Raw genomic sequence first — 22,428 nt, 5'->3', positions numbered from 1 at the left:
ACAATCAGGTCATTTTCTTTAATTATTTAGCTAAGTTTATAAAATGGAGAAAATAACAATTTTCTGCAATTTTTAACAACCTTCAAATTGAATTATCCAAAATCCAAAAAATTTAACTCATGAAACGGAAAAAAAAGCTAAATCTTCACGTTTTAGATTAAGAATGCAACTAATATTTGATATTTTTTATTATTTAGTTCAGGTATTTATGTTAAAATCCAGAAGAATTCTAACAACAGTGATGTCTCATCGCCGAGCACCATGAGGTCAAATTTTCTGTTCTGTTCATCCACTTCTTTCATTTCTGATGAACTATTTGCAAAACAAATGACATTCCCATCACCCCCAGCTGTACTTGCCAAATGAAGGTGCCACTGAACAAATTTAGCATGCTAATATGCTAGCCTGACATGGTTAAAAACAACTTAACTTGCTAAGCATCAGCAAGTCTCTGATTGCATTCAGTCTTTGACTCTTATTCTTGGTTCACAAATGAGTTCAACAATTATTAATTTGTTTAAATTGTTGCTAAATATGTCCTGGTTTACTCATGAATTAATGCTATGAAGCATTTTTACTCAATATGGGCACATTTTGCACTACAATACAATGTCCTGCACATCTGTAGAAACAGCACAATAATGGCTAGAAAATAAGACATCTTTAGTCCAGAATAACAGAGTTCTAACTCCATAACTCCTAAAAAAAACTGAGGAAAAAACAAAAGCTAAGATTCTTGGATGACACAAAAATTGAAAGTAGCTGAAATCAACATGTACAACATTTTTCCAGGTCCCAACAGGTGATACAAACACTGGCAAAAAATAATGGTGACTCTACATACTATAGATATTTAACTACTTATATTTTCAATTTGTTTCCATACTTGTCTCCTGTCTGCTCTGTGCACAGCCTGCAGTTCAACCCAGTTTAGCTGAATAATCCCTTTTAATATGTGACTATTTTTCACAGTTAACCCCTTGATGCCTGAATTTATTTACAATTAAATTTTAAAAAGTAGGTTTTTTTCTTTCCAGCTGATGCTAAAATAAGTGGAGATTGTTCATTTGTCTATTACACATAGAACAGATACATAATAATAATAATAATAATAATAATAATAATAATAATAATAATAATAATAATAATAATAATAATAATAATAATAATAATAATAATAATAATAACAGTTATATAATAATTAGGTCCCACTCCGACTGATCCTATGAGAAACCAGTACTTGCAAAAGGTTCCGATGCACAAGCCGGCATTGGAGGAATGGATACGCTATCTCTGCTGCAGTCTGCAGCACAGGATTTTCTTATTTTTTATAGAATATGGTTTATGCAAATGCAAATTAAGTGATTTACATGAAACATCACAATTTTAGACTTAGGTTTGGTGATTTTTTCACACATACAGGCATAATTATTCAAGCACCATGAGAACCTTCTGTTCAGTTTGTGGCTCGGATAAATGGTGTGATTTTGGCAGTGTTTTTGATGATAATGTGCTTTACATATGTTTTGATCTCCTCATCAATTAACTGACCACTTGTTCAGCTTTATATGACACTTTACTTTGCACGTTTACATGCAAATCCAAGGCGCAACTCTAGCCACGGACTTCAAGAGAGGGTAAAAACTGGAAGAGATGGATTGTTTTGGGAGATGATGCCCACTACCAGACGTCATAGTTGTTCCATCCTGTTTTTCTGTAAGTGAGATGGATGTGAACAAGGGGGAAGGGATGCATCAATCCATTCAGTCATCCATTTCATTCCTCTAAGAGGCTTAGACTTCAGTGGAGGGACCAAGGTTATAAGGCTACAGATAATCCCCCAAATACAGCAAAAAGCTCCACAAACAGCCAAGCCATGCCTCAACCATCCTGCAGACCGAAGCTTATTCACAAAATCTGGAGCCCAACCTCCTGTTTGCTCTCTGACAACCTTCTGAAAACATCTGAAGCTTCTCCTCTGCGAAGTCTGTGATCCTAACTTCTCTTGAGCAACAAGGTATTTATAGTTGGGGATAAAGTGGAAGGAGGGCAGTGTTTGTCTGCAGGGTTTGGCCTGAAGAAGCAGTTTCTACACCTGCTGTACTTCCTGCAAGGCCTCCTTTGTTTCTATTCTGCTTTTTCATCTCTCACCATCCGTGTACTGCGGTCATAAAGCAGGAGAAAACATTTCTCACCAATGCACTATCTTCCAACGCTTTGTCGGTACTCATATCTCTGAGCCAAATGCAAATGCGCTGCACACTCTCGTTCGCTTGGAAAAAACGTGTCTTGACAAGTGTAGGCAACCAAAAAAAAAAAAAAAAAAGAAAAAGAAAACCTTATAAAAAAGGTGTTAGAAAAAGTAGGATTAAATTTGACAAAACCTGCTCATGTTGTGGTGAGTCATTCTCGCCTTTTAAAACAAAGGAGGTGTGAAACTACGCTTATTGATATGATAAATAATGCAGTATCAGTTAAAAGTTTCAAAAATCCACACCTAATTATCAAGCACAGATTCGTTAGAGAGCAAATGTATTCATGCTCACTCACTCACTCCTTTGATAACTGAACAGAAATCTACTGTTAACTTTGAGGATGTTCTGCTGCGGCCTCCTACCTGGCTGCCCTCTTTCTGCCAGAAGATAGCAGGTGGAGGGTTTCCTGTGGTGCCACACTGGAAGGTGATGCTCCTCCCTTGGGTGGCGATCTGGTCTCTGGGCTTCGCAGCAATCTGAGGTGGAACTGGAGAACAGAAAAAGGAGTGCGACCACATATTAAAAGACAAACTTCTGTATTAAAACAACTTCTGTGTTTCAGTTTGATTTCCTGATCTTTTAATTAACCTCTCTGCTTCATTTTGCTGAGATCCAACCGGTGTTAACCATTTAATGATGCCAGCTCTGCAGTAACAACAGTTCCTCACTTTGCACACACAACAGAAGGTCATCTCTGGTTTATTTGCTGATTCGCTACATGCTGCACACTATTTTCACCGTAACAAACAAAACGCTTCCAAGCTTTTAGTCTTCTTCAGTGGAAATTAGTTTTATTGGTTTAAATATGCCACAACTATCCAAAAACATGACTTCAGTAAAACTAAGGAAGTATTTCAGACTGTGTAACTCCTACCCCTTCTGCAGTAACGACAGCTGAAACATCGAATACTTGAAAAACAATATCAATGGCATTTGCAATATTACTTTTACTTAACTACAGTAGCTTGTGCAACACTAGGTGCACTATCATGGTGTAATATTTAATTTTCATGTGCAATATGTCAATGGAATGTGCAATATTTCACTATTCAGATGCAATATTTTGATGTGCAATATTCCATTATTGTATCCAACAAAACAAGTAATATGATAAATTTAATGTGCAACATTTATCTTGTGCAATATTCTATTTTCGTGTTCATATTCCACTTTTATGTGTACCATTTCATTATTTTGTGTCATATTACTTCACTAACTCAGACTCATTGCTATTATTACGTCTTTACTTTTATGTTCTAGTTGTGTTTTAACTTATCTTATATATTTCCATTTTCAGTAATCTATTGTACTTATGCCTCATTGCTTTTCTATTAGGCAGTGCATTTATTCTCATTTTATGTAATTTTGCTTTCTAAGCATCTTATTATCAGCAAAATTTACATAAAGCTTCATAAGTAAAAGTACTTATTCTGCAGAAATGTGCCCCATGTGAGTTACATATTGTGATCCATGATGATTTAATTGCTGTAGAGATGCATCAGTGTGGATGAGGAGGGGCAAGTTTTAACTATGTTAGATACAGTTTGAAAGCCAGGCCAAGAGGTTCCCAGCGGAGGGGTCTGACCCTTTGGAAGGGCAAGACCCCATAAATCTGCACAGTCATCAGATGATTAATGTGGTAGGAAGGAAGCCTCTCAGAGGGGGATGCATAACAGCTCATATGAAGCTGCCCAGTAAATGTAGTGAAGTATGAAGTGCATCTGATGGATCAGAGACATAAAATATGGAAATACTATGGTAAAATACAGTCGGGTTCCTGGATAAAAGTATTTAGTTACCATCCACCACTTGCTGTTAACCCTGATTTGGATCCATACAGGACTCATTAGTGCTTAGCAAGCCACATTTAAGAGTTGTCTCTTTAACCTTCTGGGCTTTTTGATCTATCACTACGCTCTCATCGTCCTCTCATCTTTAATGAGAGAAATCACCTCCATGTCCTCTGAAGAAGGAAAAAAAGCACAGATCATCGCAGCACAAGCCAGCACAGTCCAGATGACATTTACTCAGTTATTTTGGGAAAAAGGTCTGAGCAAGAGCTGCCAATTTCCAGCTCGGGTCAGATCACTGCGTTATCCACATCATCACATCCTCTGGAGATTTACACTGACCACTGGCTTCCACCTCCAGCCTGAATAATTGGCTCTCACTTCCCGCCAAATGAGAAGCTTCTATAGCCCCGACTCATCCTCTCTACAAATCCTCTCTGCACAGTGAAACATGCACTCGCACACAAAAGCATGCAAACGCATATTTGGCTCGATTCACGGGGGAGCTGAGTCATCTGTGTCGTGTCTTAATATTCGCACTGAGAGCATGTTCCAGCCACAGAAGACATCACACAGTTTCATCAACATCAAAGAGTAGCCGTGATGTTTTTGAGAATTTTTCCTTGTCTTCAGATGCTATAAAGCCTTTAACAAATCTGATGTGTTAGTCACATAGAGGATTAGATTTGTCTCATTTATTTGGTGTTTTTCAGCTCTCAGATGGTCGTCAAGGTGTCACTTCAGGCTGATTCTGGGATGAAATCTTTTTATGTGACAATTTTGTTTTGTGATTTATGAATTTGCAATAGATTATGACATATTTCAGTTATCTGCTTAATGCTGTTGGTAGTTAGAAGTGTGGCAGCTGGTGTAAAAGATCCTGTCTGGGAGAGAGAATATTTTTATTGCAGTACGTGGACTTGGCTTTCTTTCCCAATTAGAGAATTGTTGATAAAAAAAAAAATGGTGCCAACAGTGGGAGGGATTATCACTCTCAGCGGACGTTACTGCCTATCTGTTGTTTTTGGACATTATCTGACCAGACCTGTATTTCAATACTACAACTGAGTGGTTGCGCACTTTCTCCTGGATAATATCCAATATTTTCTGGACAGAATGGGTTCATGTCTTTCCCTTACAGAAGTGTGCAACAGTAACTTGTTGTTGTATACATTTTTTTCCATCTCAAAGAAGTATTTCTTGGTAAATAAGTATTTAAAAAAATACATTAAACACATCACAGGATTTAAGACAGCCTTTGCCATGCTATAAAAGTAAAGGATGCTACTACTACTGCAACTGTACAACAACAACAACAACAACAACAACAACAGCTGCTATACTACCACCATAACATATTACATAAAGGAGCAGTCTGCTTCCTCTTCTTTCTTGCTTTTGTTATTATAAATGTCTGATTCCTACCATAAACTCCTATTTTATTCTCTGGAATTATCTTTTCTATGTCTGTTTTTCTCTCTGTGCTTGATTTATCCCTGATATTCTACACTGTAAAACATCAGAAAGGAATTAAGTTAAATCAACTCATCTTTTCTAGTTTACTTTCTGGAAATATAGGAGTTTTGCTCATTACTTGTTAATGAAACTTTAAATGTCAGTGATTATATTTTCAGATCAAACTCGAACTTAAGAGTTCTTATATCTTCAGGCATTCTGACTTAAAATTATGAGTGTAATGAATGAGCAGAGTTAACAAAACTTGATTAGTTGAGTTTATGAGAAACAAAATGGATGCAGATTTCTCAAGACTCTTCATTAGAAAGTTAAAACTCCCTGCAGACTCTTGTTTTCTGTGGTGCTCATGTTATTAGTTATCAGTGCTAAATGGAGATGGAACTTTTTAAACTTTCAGTATGTTAAACTGAAACAAGTCTGTCTGTTAAAGAAGGTCTATGTGACTAGTTGATTCAACTCAATATCTTAAGTTTTTTTCAAGTTCAGTTCATTTAACTCGGCTAACGTTGCACTTTATAACACATAAGATGACTTTGGACTCACATTTTCTGTGCCGAATGAACTGAAAATGATTTACAGTGTAAGGTACTGAGAGACGCTATGGAGATAAAGTTTACTTAAGATGGTCTGTAGCAGCTTTGTCTGAGAAAAACAACCTTGATTATATCGTGGTGGTCAGTTAATCTAACTTGATGAAGTTGTTTACCATTCACGGGGAGAAAGGTGCATTATGGGAAATATAGGATCTGTTGTTTCTGGAGTTTGATACAAACTAGAGACAGAAAGTCAGCAAATGTCAGCCTTTCCTGCCTCAGTTTTTTTTTCCCTTTTCAATAATAGTTTATGGTTAAATGGTCAGTAATGTCACATGATGTCCAACCACATTCTTATTTACCAAGACTTGACTTTAGCTGTAATTAGAAGTCTGTCAGCTGTATTTTGAACTAGTGCAGCTGCAAATGAGAGAAGGATTTACAACGTGTCCCATTATCCTGACACACTCCTCAGTACAACAGATGTGTGTTTGATGGGAGTCCTTAATCTGATGTACATTAAGTCAGTGTGTCTGAGGCTTACTTAATGCCTCACTGCAGCAACAGGCATGCTGTCAACATGTCAGAATCTAATGGAGGAACTTACTTACACCATTAGGCATTGATTGTTGCTTTTAGAAACCATTAAGAATACCATACAGGAAACAGCTTTTTTTCTAAATAAATGAGGAACACAAATGCCTTTTATTTTGAGAGAAGAATTAGATGGAAAGTGAACTTACAGAGCGAGCCAACTGGAATGATGATAGGGTTTGAAACATGATGGAGAGAGATGGAAAATTAATGAGATGGATGAAACGCTGAGCTACTAAAAAAGCGCGAGACAAAAAAAGAGCTGGTTTGGAAAAAAAAGAAAAGAGTGAATAGAAAACTGGTTTGGATTTCATTTACTCTGATAAAAGCATTAGTGGATGAAGTCGTCTGAGACTATTTAAACCAGAAGACACAGAAAGAGTGAAAAAAAAAACAGGCACAGAGAGTGAGGCGAAGGGAGGAGAGCGATAAAGAGACAGGAAGAGAGAGGAAAAGTCATGTCTTATTAATACTGGGACTGCTCTCTGGCAGTGAGTTAAAGCACACATCTACCAAACATCTGTCAAATGGCATAATCCATACGGTTTAGCATAAGCTCCTGGCAGCACCGCTGGAAAGGGACTCACAAAGATGCACTGATACAAAAACACACCGAGCTTTAGACATCAAGTGGAAGCAGGCTCTTGTATGATTTTTGCTGCCATGTGACTTTGCGCTGCCTTATGCATGAACATGGTTTTGGACTGAAAGCTTTTTTTTAATGCATGCCAAAGTATGCGTGTGCTCCTATACAATATGCATGACGTGTTTCTTACCGTGGACCTGCAGCATGGCTGAGGCCTCTGTCTTGCCCACACTGTTCTCAGATGTGCAGGTATACGTCCCTTCATCCTGCTCTTTCACGCGGAACAAACGCAGGCTGTTGCCGTTGCGGATTTCAAACCTGGAAATGAAAAAACAGAGATAATGAAAGATCTAATAGGGAGCCATAGCAAAAAAAAAAATCACCATGTTAATCTGCACAAAGTGGAAAAAAAGGCTGCCAGTGGTACAAGATAATGTCATTTCTTTCCTTGTCAATCAACCTGCAAGGGTTTTTTAAAAATTTGTTTTACAATCAGGTGCCATTATCTTGAAAGAAAGGGGAACAATGTGCCTTATCTGCCTTAGATACTGTCACGGGCTCCAGGAAAATTTTTAAAACAGTTGAAAATCAATTAGAAACAAGCAAGATTATCTTAACACAATGAGGGATTTTTCACTTGTTACTGGAAAAAAACATTTTATAAACGCAGTAGATTAAATGTGAAGTTAAGATGGACTTTGCAGAGCAGAATTATTTAAATTACCGAATACAAACACACTACAGACGGATAATATAAATAAATAAATCAGCTGCCTTTGTCGATGCAAGGCATACAGTGAGTTATATCTCTTTAACTCATTTTCATTCATGGTCTCGTTCAGTAATCCACAGAAGAAAGAGATAGAAGAAACACTAGATTAAAGACAAGTCAAAGATGAAAGACTTAAAAGCTCTTTCCAAACATGAAACAAAATAAGTGCATGAAATTTTCATGATTACAATTACCTGTTCTCAAAGTAAACAAATAAGCACTTACACTGCAGCCACCAGGATTCAGTTCTATTAGATATTTTCTGTGGGTTTTGGCAAGACTGTTATATTTATACGTAAGGGTTCTTATTAATCCTGTAACACTTTATCATCCCACTGTTAAGTTTAATTTAGATCTTTTTAACACCAATTAGAATCTAAAATAACAACAGTTTCATAGTGATGCCAGCCTAAGCATTAAATATTTGGAAAAAAAATGTACATTTCTTAAAAAATATTATTAAATATCACATTCTGTCTGTAATTCCCATCTGCATATATCAATTAAAAAACTATTTAATTAAGTTCTAAAAACAAACACCATTAAGTTAAATGAAATAAATAACATTATTAAATATTCTACTTCAGGTAAGAAGTTAGAAAAACGTGTCGTTTAAACTACCTTCATAGTGTTAATTAAATCGGGACAGAGCCAGACATTTTTCTGTGTTTTCAAATGTCGTGCTAAGCTAACACATCCAGTTAGCAGCTGTTATCTCAAGCCTAGGATTTAGCATACAGACCTGAGAGGGTTTTCAATCAACGCATCCAGCTCTCAGCAAGAAACTGCAAAGTCAGTGTAGAATATATGAAGCAAATGCTGGCTGCCAGTTAGATCAGTTTAGCATAAAGACAAACAACAGCTGGCCGTGATGTGACCAAATTTAATTAACACAATCTTGTTTGTTGAAAATAAAGTTAAAACAGCATTTTTCATCTACATAATTGTTGTCTGCACTGTACAACTCATTAGTTCTGTGCATTAAGTCACATAGTTTTGTAAACTGAAAAAAATAATTATGTAATAGGCTTAGCTTAATGTGAATGAGAATATTATTATAGGAAAAAAAAAGGATGAGACTGCTCACATGAGGATTGTGCCTGCTAATGAATCCTCTTCCCACTTATGTATTTTTATTCACAGACTGATATAAAGACATGAATTAATGAACAGTTTCTCCACACGTTTTCTGGGTCACATGTGCTAATAACCCAAGATGAGAATGGGAAAGCTGAATTCCTGATTCCGGCTGTATTTGCTGTATTCGCCACCTTGTCTCCCTATTGGTCGAAGCTTGCATCAATCCCTCTCACCTCCCGCGGGGAAGCTCTCCTTCCTCTCGCCGCCATCGCACAGTCGGGGCCGGATCCCCGTGAACCTCGCACAGGAAGTCGACGGTCTCCTCCTCCATGACCACCTGGTTCACCGGCCGCCGCACCAACACTGGACGCTCTGCAGGGAGAGGAGCCCTTTAAACATGTCCAAGTTTATCCTCCTCGAAAAGATTCTACTGCATCAACAATCTGGAGCTCACCGTACACCACCAGCTCTGCAGGATCGCTGTCCCTCTCTCCAACCATATTAGTGCCCACACAAACGTACATGCCAGCATCGCTCTTCCTGGTGTGAGAGATCATCAGTTTGCCCCCACGCATCTGAAAGAAACAACACAGTGTCAGCTCCAGACATTCATCTTCAGCATCTCCTGATTAAAGACAGCAGACAGATGCAACTCAAGCCTATCACCTCAGCTTTTAATGGAGAGATTCATATTCCAGTGTGCTTGCATTGGTATAAATCATTAAACTTTCATATTCAAGGCACAGTATGAGTCACTGCAATATACGTCTGTATAGTGGTTGGAGACATCGTACTTATAGTTGATATTTTAGCGACATGTGGTCGTATTACTTATGCATTTTCACTTGACTTCTATTTTCGACCCAGGATTTTTACAGATAAAGGAACATTTTTAAAGTTAAAGTTCTCCTTCACTGCTTTTATTAATAATACAAACGACATCCTTCATCACATTTTCAAAAATACCTTTTAACCACAAGATATTGTGTCCAGCTGTTGGCTTTACAGACATGAGAGAACATGACAAAAGGGATATTTTCCAGTCCAAAACATGCCAAGGTGAATTATGGTCTATTAGAATTATTGTCAGTTTAAATGAGTGCCTTTCCTACTTGTATAACAGATTTCTCCTTGACTTTTGAATACTGGAACATTTATAAATCCTAATGAAAGAAACACAAACCAGCATCTTTCTACAGAGGTTTACATTTAGATTAGTACAAATTTAAACAATTTAAAGTTTTAGCTACTGTTTGGCCATGAATCCATAAGAATAAAAACAATATTGTAATTTTTTCTACTAGATTCAATTGGAATAAGTCAATCTCTAGATTCTATCTAACTTCTCAAACCTCTATTGATGTCCGTGTAAAGATGAGGAACTTAAAAAACTAGTCATGAATATGTATTATTTAAATAAACCTAAACAGGACAGGATTGTGCCTTTGCTGTGGACAATTTTCAGTCTTAGATTCATACACATTTGGTACACTTGTAAGTATTAACACCAGCATTACAGTATGTGGGAATGCCTGAAAATAAACTGCAGTTTCCACGTTCATTTCATCTGCTAAAATGCAGGGAAAAGTGGGACTCGTTGGTCTAGGGGTATGGTTCTTGCTTAGGAGGCGACAGGTCCTGGGCTCAAATCCCAGAAGAGCCCACCTGGGATAGTGGTGCATCAGTGGTGAAGTCTTTAGACTACTAGTCAGATGGTATTGGATTATGCAAAACAGGATTGATAGAGTGTAAAAAATAAATGGTTTCTGCAGCTTGATGGCAGAAAGAAATAAGATATGTCATATATATATATATATATATATATATATATATATATATATATATATATATATATATATATATATATATATATATATATATATATATATATATATATATATATATTTATTTATTTATACAAAGGCACTATTCATGAATAAATTCATTCTTGGTTTTGACCTTTTCACTGGACCTACTGATAGTATGAAAAGTGAAGAATACCTTATGCATTAAATGAAATGTCATAATATATCTGCTTTTATGGTTAGAAAAAACAGATTTAGCAAACATTTCATGGAAGAATATGATATTTCACTTTGCAAAAATGACATCAAATGTAACCTCTGTGGATGTTTTATGCACCACTTCATAAATTTCTACAACTTTTGTCCAACATTTATTGTACACTATATTTGGAAATGCTGGGATCTCCACCACAACATAACATGGTGGTACAATTTGTGAAGATGAAGGTCGAGGACTTCATGGTTTTTTCCATCCCCTAAATCACTGTTTATGTTGAACTGTGAAAGTAAAATCAACCATCAGCTTTTAGGTTACTGTTTATTATCTGTTTGATCATTTACTTCTTGCCACAGTCATTTTGTTTGTGGGTACATCGATATGAAATGGCCACATTCTATAGTGTAGTGTTTTCTGCCACCACTTTTTTCAAAATTATATAACAACTGAGCAGCCTTGGCTGAGTACTGCACTCTGAGCGCTTTTCTAGTTGTATATGTATCTTTGTTGTTGGGGAACTATTTTCATGGTTGTGGAGTAACTTTCATGTAGCTCTGCTTAATTATGGTTACCTCAAGGGACAAAAAGGTTAAGGTCTGAAGTCAACCAGAAAAGATATGTTTATACTGTATGTTTCCGATTGCAATGATGTACTTTCATTCTCCATATTGTTATCAATATTTAAATTTACAAACAATCCAGCATTGTGCTGTTTTATTTAAGGGTTTAACCTGAGTGCGTAAAACATCCCTGAAAGAACTCACAGAGATGCGGTCATCCTTGGTGCTGACTCGGGCGTTGTTGCGTTTCCAGGACACGGTGGGTTCAGGGTGACCACGTGGAGGAACACACTCCAGCACGGCAGGCTCCCCAGCAGCCACCACCACGTCACTGGGAGCCTGTCGGAAATCATCTCTCAGGACTGAGAAGAAAACACAGAGACATCTAATTAGGTTCAGAAGCCCTCTCTGTAACAGACCTGCAGACTGGCGACCAGGAGCACAAACACACACAGACACACACACACACACACACACACACACACACACACACACACACACACACACACACACACACACACACACACACACAGCATCATCAAATGAAGCACTAATTTATCTTGAAAATAATGTAGACAGCACAGCATCTTCCTGGGTGAACTACCTTCCTGCTGGAGGTTGGCTGCAAACATCTTATTGAGAGAGAGTCCATTATTGTGTTTGCATGATTGCCCAAATCAGTGGTAGCGTCCTTGTTAGACTGTACTTGGTTTTAACGTTTTCCCAGGCCTGCGTCCTACTCTGCTGTCTCTCCTGTCACAGCCGATGAATAATGCACATCGCTCAGTCCAACATGGAGTAAACACATAACAGCGCATTCATAATTTAGCCCATGTGTGAGGGAGAAAAAATGGTCTCTGCATTAATGAAAGGATTGTGTCTCTGATTCAAATCACTATCCTACAGATGTGCAGCACAGCTCCGACTCTGTCAGCCCTGAAGTCTGAGCTCTGGCTACCCTGCGGATGACGACAGGATGAGAAGTTTGACACGGCGACCTTTGATATCTTCTAATCTTCTGCTATGATTGACAGATGAAAGCCTCAGAGGGAACCATGAACCGAGCCTTCTCATGAGACCCCCTGTACAATGGAAACTCATACTCAGATGCTGACAGGCTCACATACACACCAAAAAAGTGGCTTCTCGTTGGACCACATCCTGTAGCTAAAGCCTAGAGGCTTTTTTTCCCACAACCAAAGTGTTTTATTCCAGCATAAACAATCAATACAATCTCCTTTTACACTTCCGTGAATATTTCAGTGATCTTTCACTGATATAAAGATGAAAGATACCATCTGCTTTTTTGCAAATCTCCAATCCGATACCTCATTATACTCCTCTCAATCATATGGTTGGTCGAGCCAAGTGTTGCGTCTTTTTATTAGCCTTTCCAAAACCAAAAGGTCAAGAGAACAAGTGAACCATTTCTTCTGCTCTGGCAATGTCCACCGATTATTCATCCAGCTGGTCAGCAAAAGAGAAGTCGGTGAACAAATCTCATTGGCTAAGAGCCTGGTGAGTCATAACCTCCTCCAACATGGTTTATTTTAACTAATGAAGATCAATAGTACTCATAAACATGCTGGTTAATGTGTGGTTTATTCAATTGAAACATGAGATAAAATTGCACAACTAATTATGATGTATTTGGAAACACATTAAATACTGATATTAGGAAAATTGCAACATTAAACATTTGATATTCATGATTCAAAATGTGTTATATGCTAAATAAATGAGCAATAAGCATGATTTCCTATTCTGTGATGATTTTACAAGAAAAAATAGTTGAAATGAAAAACTGTCTCGGTGTTTCTGACTGAATTTATTGAATAAATGAAATTTGTGCCATTTTAAGCCAGTTTACAGGCTTATATTAGTATCCTAGAGTCACTTCCAAACATAAAGGAGAATGCTATGGGTGAACTACCTTAACTTGGATAGGTTAAGAAATGGAGAAATGAGAACTCAGGGTAATTTTAGCAGTTCTGTCCTACATTTGATTTGATTTAGACAAGTTTACACTCCAGCAACTCCAGCCAAATGTGCCTTAGAGAGAGTTATGGTTGCCAGAACCATTGGAAATGATTTTAGAATGTCATGATGGCTTAATTATGGCAATTTTCAATATTTGGAAATAAAGCAACTTTCTGGAAACAAGTGAAAATACCATTTATAGTAAGTCTGTGTGCAGCATCTTTTTGTATTGTCTATCTGTAGACATCCAAATTACATCAAGTTAGGTCACAGGTAGTACATAATGAACACTGAGTGTCCAGAATCACAGGTTAAAAGCACAGAAGTGGCCTTTAACCTCTTTTAAGGTGCATCAGCATGAGAAAAGTAAAATCTGACTGCATCTAATCTCTGCTGCACAAGTCGAGATCACAAAACCCCCTCGCTCACATTTGTGCTCCTCATACATTAAGATACACTAAAATCACAGAACTATTCAACTTTTTTTCTTAAAATCAAATGACTAGTATTTGAAAATCTCACAAGGTCCTTTAAAAATTCTTTCTACTGTACTAACGGTGTTTCTGGAACCTTTAAGAGCCTTATGTTACTATATATTTCGACACCAACATTTTTACTTTGACAGCAAATAGACGCTACCAGTCAAGAGTTTGGACACAACTTCTCATTCAATGCTTTTTTAAATTTGTATTATTTTCTACATTGTAGATTAATACTGAAGATTAACACTTTTTTGTTTACAACATAATTCCATATGTATTATTTTATAGTTTTGATGTCTTCAGTATTAATCTACAAGGTATAAAATAATTAAATAAAAACCACTGAAGGAGAAGATGTGTCCAAACTTTTGACTGGTAGTGTACATTAGTTTCAAATATTGGTCATTAATCTCCTTGATGAGTAACAATCTGTACCGGTATCAGGCCTGAAAACCGCATTTTGATTTACTATGTACAGGTGTTAGGAGTCATTTTAGTCAATAGGCTGCTTCAGTGTGAAATCAAAGACACAGTGTTTAAAATAACTATGAGTTTTGTGTAATGATTTTGGGGAGCAAAACAAATATTCCACTATTTCATGACTGATGCTTGATTCGCTGCTTTTCTGTTGTTTCTTACTACACCTCAGCTTCCACCTATTCATGCACACAGTACACTTCTCATTCAGTTCTGTTTAGTTAAAATAAAGTGAAATGGCTATATGTGGCACCTCTTTTGTCCTTTATTTGAGCCACATCCTAACTTTACAAATTAAGAATTAGTGACATTTCTGTAATCCATCTTGTATCGACGTCATTCATTCATTGAGACATTCTCAGCTAATTACTCTGAGCACATAACAAAATCTATGCCGTATTAATTATCCAATTATCCACAATCACAGCTATTCAAAGACAGAAAATTATCTCTCATTCCTGTTTGACAGCTGGGATCGTCCTGAGTAAATGGTGATAAATATTCCATAACTTAGTGAGTTTTCACTCAGGTCTAATATGAACATGGGTCAATCCATTTACCTTATCAGCCTGTCGCTTTAACTCAGTTTGTGATAAAATTGAACTCAGTTGAACTGAAATGAAGTGGAAGTTTACCCTTCAAACCGAGTAGGAAAATTGGATTTATTTCTCTTTTTTTCTAAACGCTGTAAAATCTGATAAACAGGAGCGAGAGTTCTCCTAGCCTCTTCAACATCATTACATTTCTCACCAGGCTGCAGTGATATTTTAATTATTAATCAGGGTGTAATACATCTCAGCACAGGTGATTATGTGTCAACAGACCAAACCGGAAAAAAAAAAACAAAAATCCTCCTAAAACAGGACAGTTAAGGAGCCTTTGCAGGAGCAATAGCTGAGTCATGGGTGCAGTAAAACCAATAAAGGAACTCACACTCCTCCCAGAGGTCTGGTCACCAAATCAGCCCAACCCTGTTCACTTGGCTGCCTGTTTCAAATGCTTTGCAGAGCTGAAGGGCTAATTGAAAGCACTGCATTATTTTTAGACCTTGCTCTGTAAGGCCTGGTTAGATGGGCGCACAGAGACCTTTGTTTCACAGCCATGGTGACTGAAGTGAAAAAGTTATGGGCAGGGAGCTAATCCCTGAACTGCACACACACACATACACACACAGACACACACAGACAACCCACGCACACTCACACACACACCTTAGGCATTTGAATCCCGGAGTCCCCGAGCACAGACTCTCAGAAAGTGGGACATTTGAGGGTTGAAACACATGCCAGAGAGCAGAATATATTCCTGACATCACTGCCCCCAAACACTGCAACACAAGCCTCCGAAGTGTTCTTTGAAGCTGTGTTCTAGTTAATGTGATCCTTCCCTATTCTGACTTTAAAGTCTGCCACACCAAAACAGAGTTTCCCACGGATGTTTATGTGATGACGATCCCGCCGCAGAATCACCCAATCTCCTCAGAACAGAGGCAGACTACCCCTCCCTCCCTCCCTCCCTCCCGAGGGCCTACTGTCCCTAACTTCACTCCTCAGACATAATACGACTGCAGTAATCCCCCAAACCAGGCTCCCACTCCTGTCCATCCACACTGGGCTCAGGCAGGCCGAGCGGTTACCGCAGGGCATCCACGGTTTGACCCACAAATCCTCATTTCCCCCCCACAAGGCACATCCTGGGAGCTTAAACAATAACATTAGCAGGCCCAAAATGACTTTCATCATTATTTCTGTGGGCGCTATTTCCGAAGGCACCCGCTCATTTTCGCAACCTTAATATTTCAGGGATATACAGATTAGAAGATTTAATCTCCCCAGAATATTCATCACTTGATTTTTAAGTGATATTTATCTCTATATTATGTGGTTCAGCAGACATGAGCTAAACTCCGTGGAGGCCATCTGTTAGTGTTTTTGGAGAAATTAACATAGACAGAGAAAGAGATTCATCATGGGGAAAATGGCTGGGTGCTGCATTTGCATTTTCCTGCCGCATGTGAAGGGCTGATGAACAGTTCACGGGAAGATGGGGTGAGTGTGACAGGCAGGACAAGGGGAAAGAAAAAGCTTTTCTGCTAAACATGAGGTGACGGTGACTGTGGAAAGGAGACAATGTGGGCCGGACAGATGTGTGAACAGATACCTGGATCTGTGATTTCATGGCTGACAGGGAGGACAGAGAGGTTAAAGTGCACATTTTGGAGAGTCTGAGGCGACTCCGCTGTCTGGCTCCTGTTGTTCTTTTATTTCAGAGAGCAGTAAACCCGTTAGGGAGGTGGTCTAATCCCATTGCCATGATACTGCCCTGTCATAGCTAATGGAAGCATTGCCTACAGAGAAGAGAGATTGCTTTAATCCACCCATTGTCTGATTGTGTCGACAGCGGATGAGAAGGCACTTCAGGGCAAACAGCCTTTATGAGAAAGCCTCGGCCATAAATTCCTCCATTTCCCAAATATGTAATGATGTTCCAATTACAAATGCATGAAGAGAACATTTTACTGCACTAGTAAGCCTTGACAGGACTCCCATAAAACACAGCAGTGGTGATTTGCACAGCTGAAGCTTAGCCTGACAGCTTTCATGTTCTCTAAACTACATGTTAGGGATAATATATATGTACCTGTGGATTCTTAGAGAGAACATAAAGCAGAAGAAGCCGAAAAAGAATCCGCAAGCGGAACTTTCGATTCCTTCATAATCCTTGATCAGGAGTAGGAACATCTGGCTCCAAAAGCCTTTTAAGCAAGTTTTATTTTTTATTTGTCCTACTTTATTCTAATCCTGTCGCATCATGTGACCGTCTCCTCGCTGAGACAGGCAGGGATTCACATTCATGATTCTGAAACAGACACCAACCACTGTTTTCCCCCCTCCTTCTTGTTTTCTTTTTAAGGCCAAAAAAAAAACAGTTTGGAGAATGAATTTCGGTCCACTCCCACTGTCTCGTTATTCTGGTTTTTCAACAGCCGGTTACTGGCAGCCTACAGTAAAAAAGCAGAGAGAAAAACAGTCAGAATAATGACTGCTGCTGGCATTTGTGAGCAAAGCAGGTTCCTTACTACAAGGTACTCCAGAAGGGAGCGATGGCAGCTATACAGAAAGACCAAAAAAAAAAAAAAACCAAAACAGAACTTGTGGACCCTGGGGTGCAAAAAATGCATTTGAGCATAAAAAATATTATTTAAACTGCAAATGTGCAGCAAATGGAGACTGGCCTCTGAGCAAAGAAATCTATCTAAGCTGAATCATTCTGAGGAATTGTGTTCTGCTGCAAACCTAATGACTCAGAGGTGAAGTCAGCATTAATTCCTGCTTGATTTTCTCTGCATACTGTACAAAGCCCACCTTATTTCATCCCTCATTTCTTCTTTGAATAATGAGCATGACTTCCAGTTGTCTCTACAGGTGTTTTTTTTTTTTATTTTATTTTCTTGGAGCTTTCTGGGAAAATAAAGATGCAGGATCTCAGCTTCTTGCACCTTAAATTGGCCAGTGTGATCACACCTTTACAACAGGATGAGCTGAAGAAGTGGCCAGAGAAAGCAGAAACAGATGCAACAAATATTACGGTTTGGCAACAAGTAGTGATGCTCACAGCTGCACCCGCAATGAAAATTTGTAGCTCAATAAAAACATATCAACCGAAAAAAAAGATTGTTCATGTCAGTCTCTGACTTGGCTCCATGTCTACCTTTAACAAAACATGCTGCATTAAGCCTAGGAGATGTTTTTAGGCTGCAGGCAACAGAATCAGTTTGATCACATTAATCCAACGTAGGTATGAGAGGTTATGTTCGAACATCAGTCATTTCCAAAAAAAGCTGTCAGAGAAGGGGATAACACATGTCGGTAAAGCTGGAATTATGCTTCTCCAGACTGCATACAAGCAAACATACACATGTGGGTGGTTTAAACAAGTCTGTGTGTGTGGGTTTAATCCTGGGGGTTAAAACATGCACCATGGATGTATTAAGGAGAGCTGGAGACTGAACTCAAACATGGCACCTGCTCAGTTGTTTGCCTGCCACATGAGCTCACAAAGGTTTCTAGCTACTGCATTTGTTCCCATTTTTTGCTCTCTGTTGCATATGCACCCACAGACTTTACATTATGTGGATTCCATAAAAAAATTTCAGAACTCCCTTTTCTAGACTCTGGTGAAATTTTACAAATAGAAAGCCTTCATGGATAAAGAGTTTATAATAGAAATTACAGATGCTGACTTCCTGAGGTCCCAGAATGGTGAGCATCCATTGGGAAATTATGCTCTGTGTAGCAAATGTTGAACCTACTCTGAAAGCAATCAACACTCAAGGCTGTGATGTTATTTGCTGAAGGTCACAGGGTCAAAAAGTGTCCAATCAAAAGCCCTATTTGACTTTCACTTCACCAAGGCTGACGAGTAAACAGGATGAGTGTTGGAATGATACATTTTTTGAAGTGTCAATCAGCTTCCCTGATTTCCATTTTGTGTTATGCATGTGTTGATTTATTGTGTTAATTTATTGTTAACATTTTACTTGCTTGGTGAGAGAGGGAATTGTTTGTTTATAATTTTTAAAATTGTATTGATGTGGTTGTTGGTTAGAACAGTGACATCTGACATTAGGCCAACTGTCAGTCATTGTACAGTTAAAAGCTTACAGAGTTACGCTCCAAGCACTCACCAGAAAAAATTAATCTGAGGTCTCTTACAATGATGACAATGTGGGCTGCATGTGATTTGTTGTTGTTGTTGTTGTTGTTGCTACAATACCGTAACTAACTAATGGGTAGCAAAGTGTTAAGTGGCAGCACCTTATTCAACTCTCACTTTTTACATGTCAAAGACATTTTGGGAAATTTTTGCCTTCATTTGGTAGCACACAGTAGGGAAAGACAAGAAATGTGGGGAGGCAGCAGGAAAATGACATGTAGTAAATGTCCAGCCAGCCCCTGCTAGGGCCATTTCAGATACACAGTATAGATATTTTACTACTTTTCATTTAAAGTTGTTTCCCTACTTCCTGCTTTGTATAAACACAACCTGCAGCTCAGTCAAAAAATCCCAGAATTTTGTGACTGTTGGTTGCGGCTGATTCGGTCATGGCTGCGCAGTTGTACTGAGGAGCACAGAATTCTTTGCTTTATACAGAATGTGGTTACAGAACAGTTCATTTGTAGCAAATATTGAAATAAGACATGTTGGATATGTGAATATGTTGAATATTAAAATTTTAAAATTAGCTTTGTTGGACTTTTCAGATGTCACAGATGATTTTTTACTGATTTCTGCAGTTTCTTGCTCTGATAAATGGTGGGGTTTTGCGAGCTTTAAAAATGAAAATATGTCTTTTATGAACTCGCTGGTGGATTTTGGGTTCAGAAAGTTAATACATTCATACTGAAAAACTGTTGGAAAACTAAAAAAAAAAATGTTTCTTTTTATTTTTACAGATTCCAGCTCTGACAAATGATGTAATTTTGGCAATATTTTAAAGATAGCATGTTTTTCTAATCCACACGCAGATTTTGGGGTTCAGAGAGTTAATGCATCCATAGCGTCGACTAGAGGGCACTATCAAATGTGAAAAAATGTAAGAAATATAAAAATGGAAATCAGTTTCACCCCAGTGTCAGCAAACCACACACACACATCTGTTAATCAGATGTGATTTGAATTTATCAATACTAATGGAGAACACCGTGACAAGAAGCGCCTTCAATTTATTTTCTAAGAAAATAACATTACTGTGCTGAAAAGAACATCCCAGACCTCAAGGAAAATCTGAGAAAAAACTCCCCAACATGAGCCAAACTTGCTTGGTACAGGACTCTGTGCAAGTGTCTGCGGTCTGAGGTTACCCATAACACACTGCAGTTCAGAGGAATAAACACAGTTTATCCGATAACTTGAGCAAAAGTACCACCCAGCTGAGAATGATCTGGTTAGTGCACAGCAGATAAAAGTCTTAGTCATGCAGCCCAATATATTATGCATCATTTAATGGCCATAACTGGGAATTAAATGTGGCTTAAACCAGGTTGGTGTCAGCAGTCCTGCTACCGAGTCCGAGTCATAAGAGTCGAACAGATGCATCGGTAGTAATTACAGCTCAGTGGGAATTTAAAGCTCTTCCCACCTGTTGTTCCTCAGACTCCTGCCTCACACACGGCCACCAGCAGCACACATTTCTGCAAGACCACCAGCTTAAAACTGGCCTCTCATTAACACTGCATACTCCCCCTCTCCTCCCACCTCCCTGCCACAACTAATTGGGTCACTATTTACCCCACAGTCAGCACAAGCCCACACAGAGGGGCGGGGGAGTCTAAGACCACCACCATGCTGTCTTAGCATATGCCCCGGCTTGCTGCAGGCAGCGAGATTAGAACAAAAACAGGCACTTATTAATACTATTAGTCACTCAGTGCCTGCAGGTGAATCATCCCTTCCACTGTAATCTGCAGCAGCACACAAAGCTAAATTTTATTATCGACAATTTAAAAGAGGCCACATGACAGCATTATATCTTCTCCCTTGTTCGGACATCTGCATTAGTCACTTATGGCTCCCAATATACAGTATATCTGAGTCCTCTATTTTTGGACACGAGCTACAGATGAGGTCAGTCAGCCATGAGCACTTACACACACACACACACACACACACACACACTGCCAGTAAGGAAGCCTCAATATGGTGGAAGATAAGGCCACGCTCAAATTGCTGTTTTGTGTTTTTGAACAAGGACAATTCGACCTTGCTAATCTGTTATGCTCCTTCGCCTAATCAACCCAATGACTAATCCATTTCCCCGTGCCAATTTGAACCGGGGTTCAGCCCAGGACCGAGCCACGCTGGCACGATTAGGAAGGAAGACAATAGCACGTGTCCTGGACCGAGGACGGAACATCATAGATGCGGCTCCTAGTGGGAGCTTTTTACTTCACTGCACTTTCACCAACATACGAGGAAGCTCACACTCTCCCGCTGCAGACAGACAACACGCCTACCAAACAAAAAGAAACAAAGCTATACATGCATACTCCTGTGACCTCGATGCTGCACGCTGAGGTGACTCTCAGGTAAGGTGATGGCAATCTAACTGCCACAGAGAAGTCCTGTGCAGGTCAGTAACCATGTTAGCTTTGCTGGTTTTATACAATTGAACATGGCTGTCCAAACACAACTACTCAGAGGCGGTTTATTTTCTGATATAGGAAAATATAGGAAACTGATCTTCTTGCCGGAGAATACATGTGAAGACATCACCTTGGACTCAGGGAAATATAATAATAGTCCTTTTAAAGACAGATCAACTGAGAGAGAAAATAATTGCCGGATTCTCAATGATGGGAGATAATCATTAGCTGCGGCGCTATCTTTCTGTGCTCTCTCTTTCTGTGAAGTTGTCTGTAGAATTTATTTATAGTCTACTTTTGTGAACTTGGCACATTTACCACTAATTTGGCTATTTGCCTGCAGGTATGAAAATAGATATTCCAAATGGCTAATTTCTACGTTCACTTTCAGTCAGACTTCAATCCAAACTTTTTAAAGGATTTCTGTAAAATAAAGTTTTTCAAGAAGCTGCTGGGAGCTTGTAAGTTTTGCCTTGATTTGCACTGTTTTGTGCAACTGCTTGTTGCCCTAAATCTCTAAACCAGAGACGAAGAGTGCAAATTCAGCTCTCAGAGTCAGAACAGCCACATTAAGGGTAATTACAGCAGACTGAAACAAATCTGAATTATTCTTTAATAAAGCCAGCTAACAGGGGTAAGATCAGAGTCTGTGTTTTTAGAGAAAGATTCTGACAGC

At 38.6% G+C, this 22,428-nt stretch overlaps 1 protein-coding gene across 3 annotated transcripts in view; it reads right to left on the bottom strand.

The window, feature by feature from the left end:
* Nucleotides 1-22,428, bottom strand: part of zgc:77784 (uncharacterized protein LOC402947 homolog) — a 62,836-nt gene that overhangs the window by 27,305 nt on the left and 13,103 nt on the right. For all 3 annotated transcript variants that reach the window (XM_055012492.1, XM_055012491.1, XM_023265107.3), the window contains exons 3-7: nt 11,873-12,030; nt 9,541-9,661; nt 9,320-9,458; nt 7,425-7,552; nt 2,618-2,742 (exon numbers count right to left, since the gene is read on the bottom strand). In XM_055012492.1, the coding sequence (XP_054868467.1) occupies nt 2,618-2,742; nt 7,425-7,552; nt 9,320-9,458; nt 9,541-9,661; nt 11,873-12,030 (671 nt within the window). The remainder of the gene's footprint in view (nt 1-2,617; nt 2,743-7,424; nt 7,553-9,319; nt 9,459-9,540; nt 9,662-11,872; nt 12,031-22,428) is intronic.

Source organism: Amphiprion ocellaris, chromosome 7 (assembly GCF_022539595.1).
Source record: "Amphiprion ocellaris isolate individual 3 ecotype Okinawa chromosome 7, ASM2253959v1, whole genome shotgun sequence".
NCBI lineage: Eukaryota > Metazoa > Chordata > Actinopteri > Pomacentridae > Amphiprion > Amphiprion ocellaris.
The sequence above is the reverse complement of the archived record's forward strand: the minus strand, read 5'-3'. Positions and strand labels throughout refer to the sequence as shown.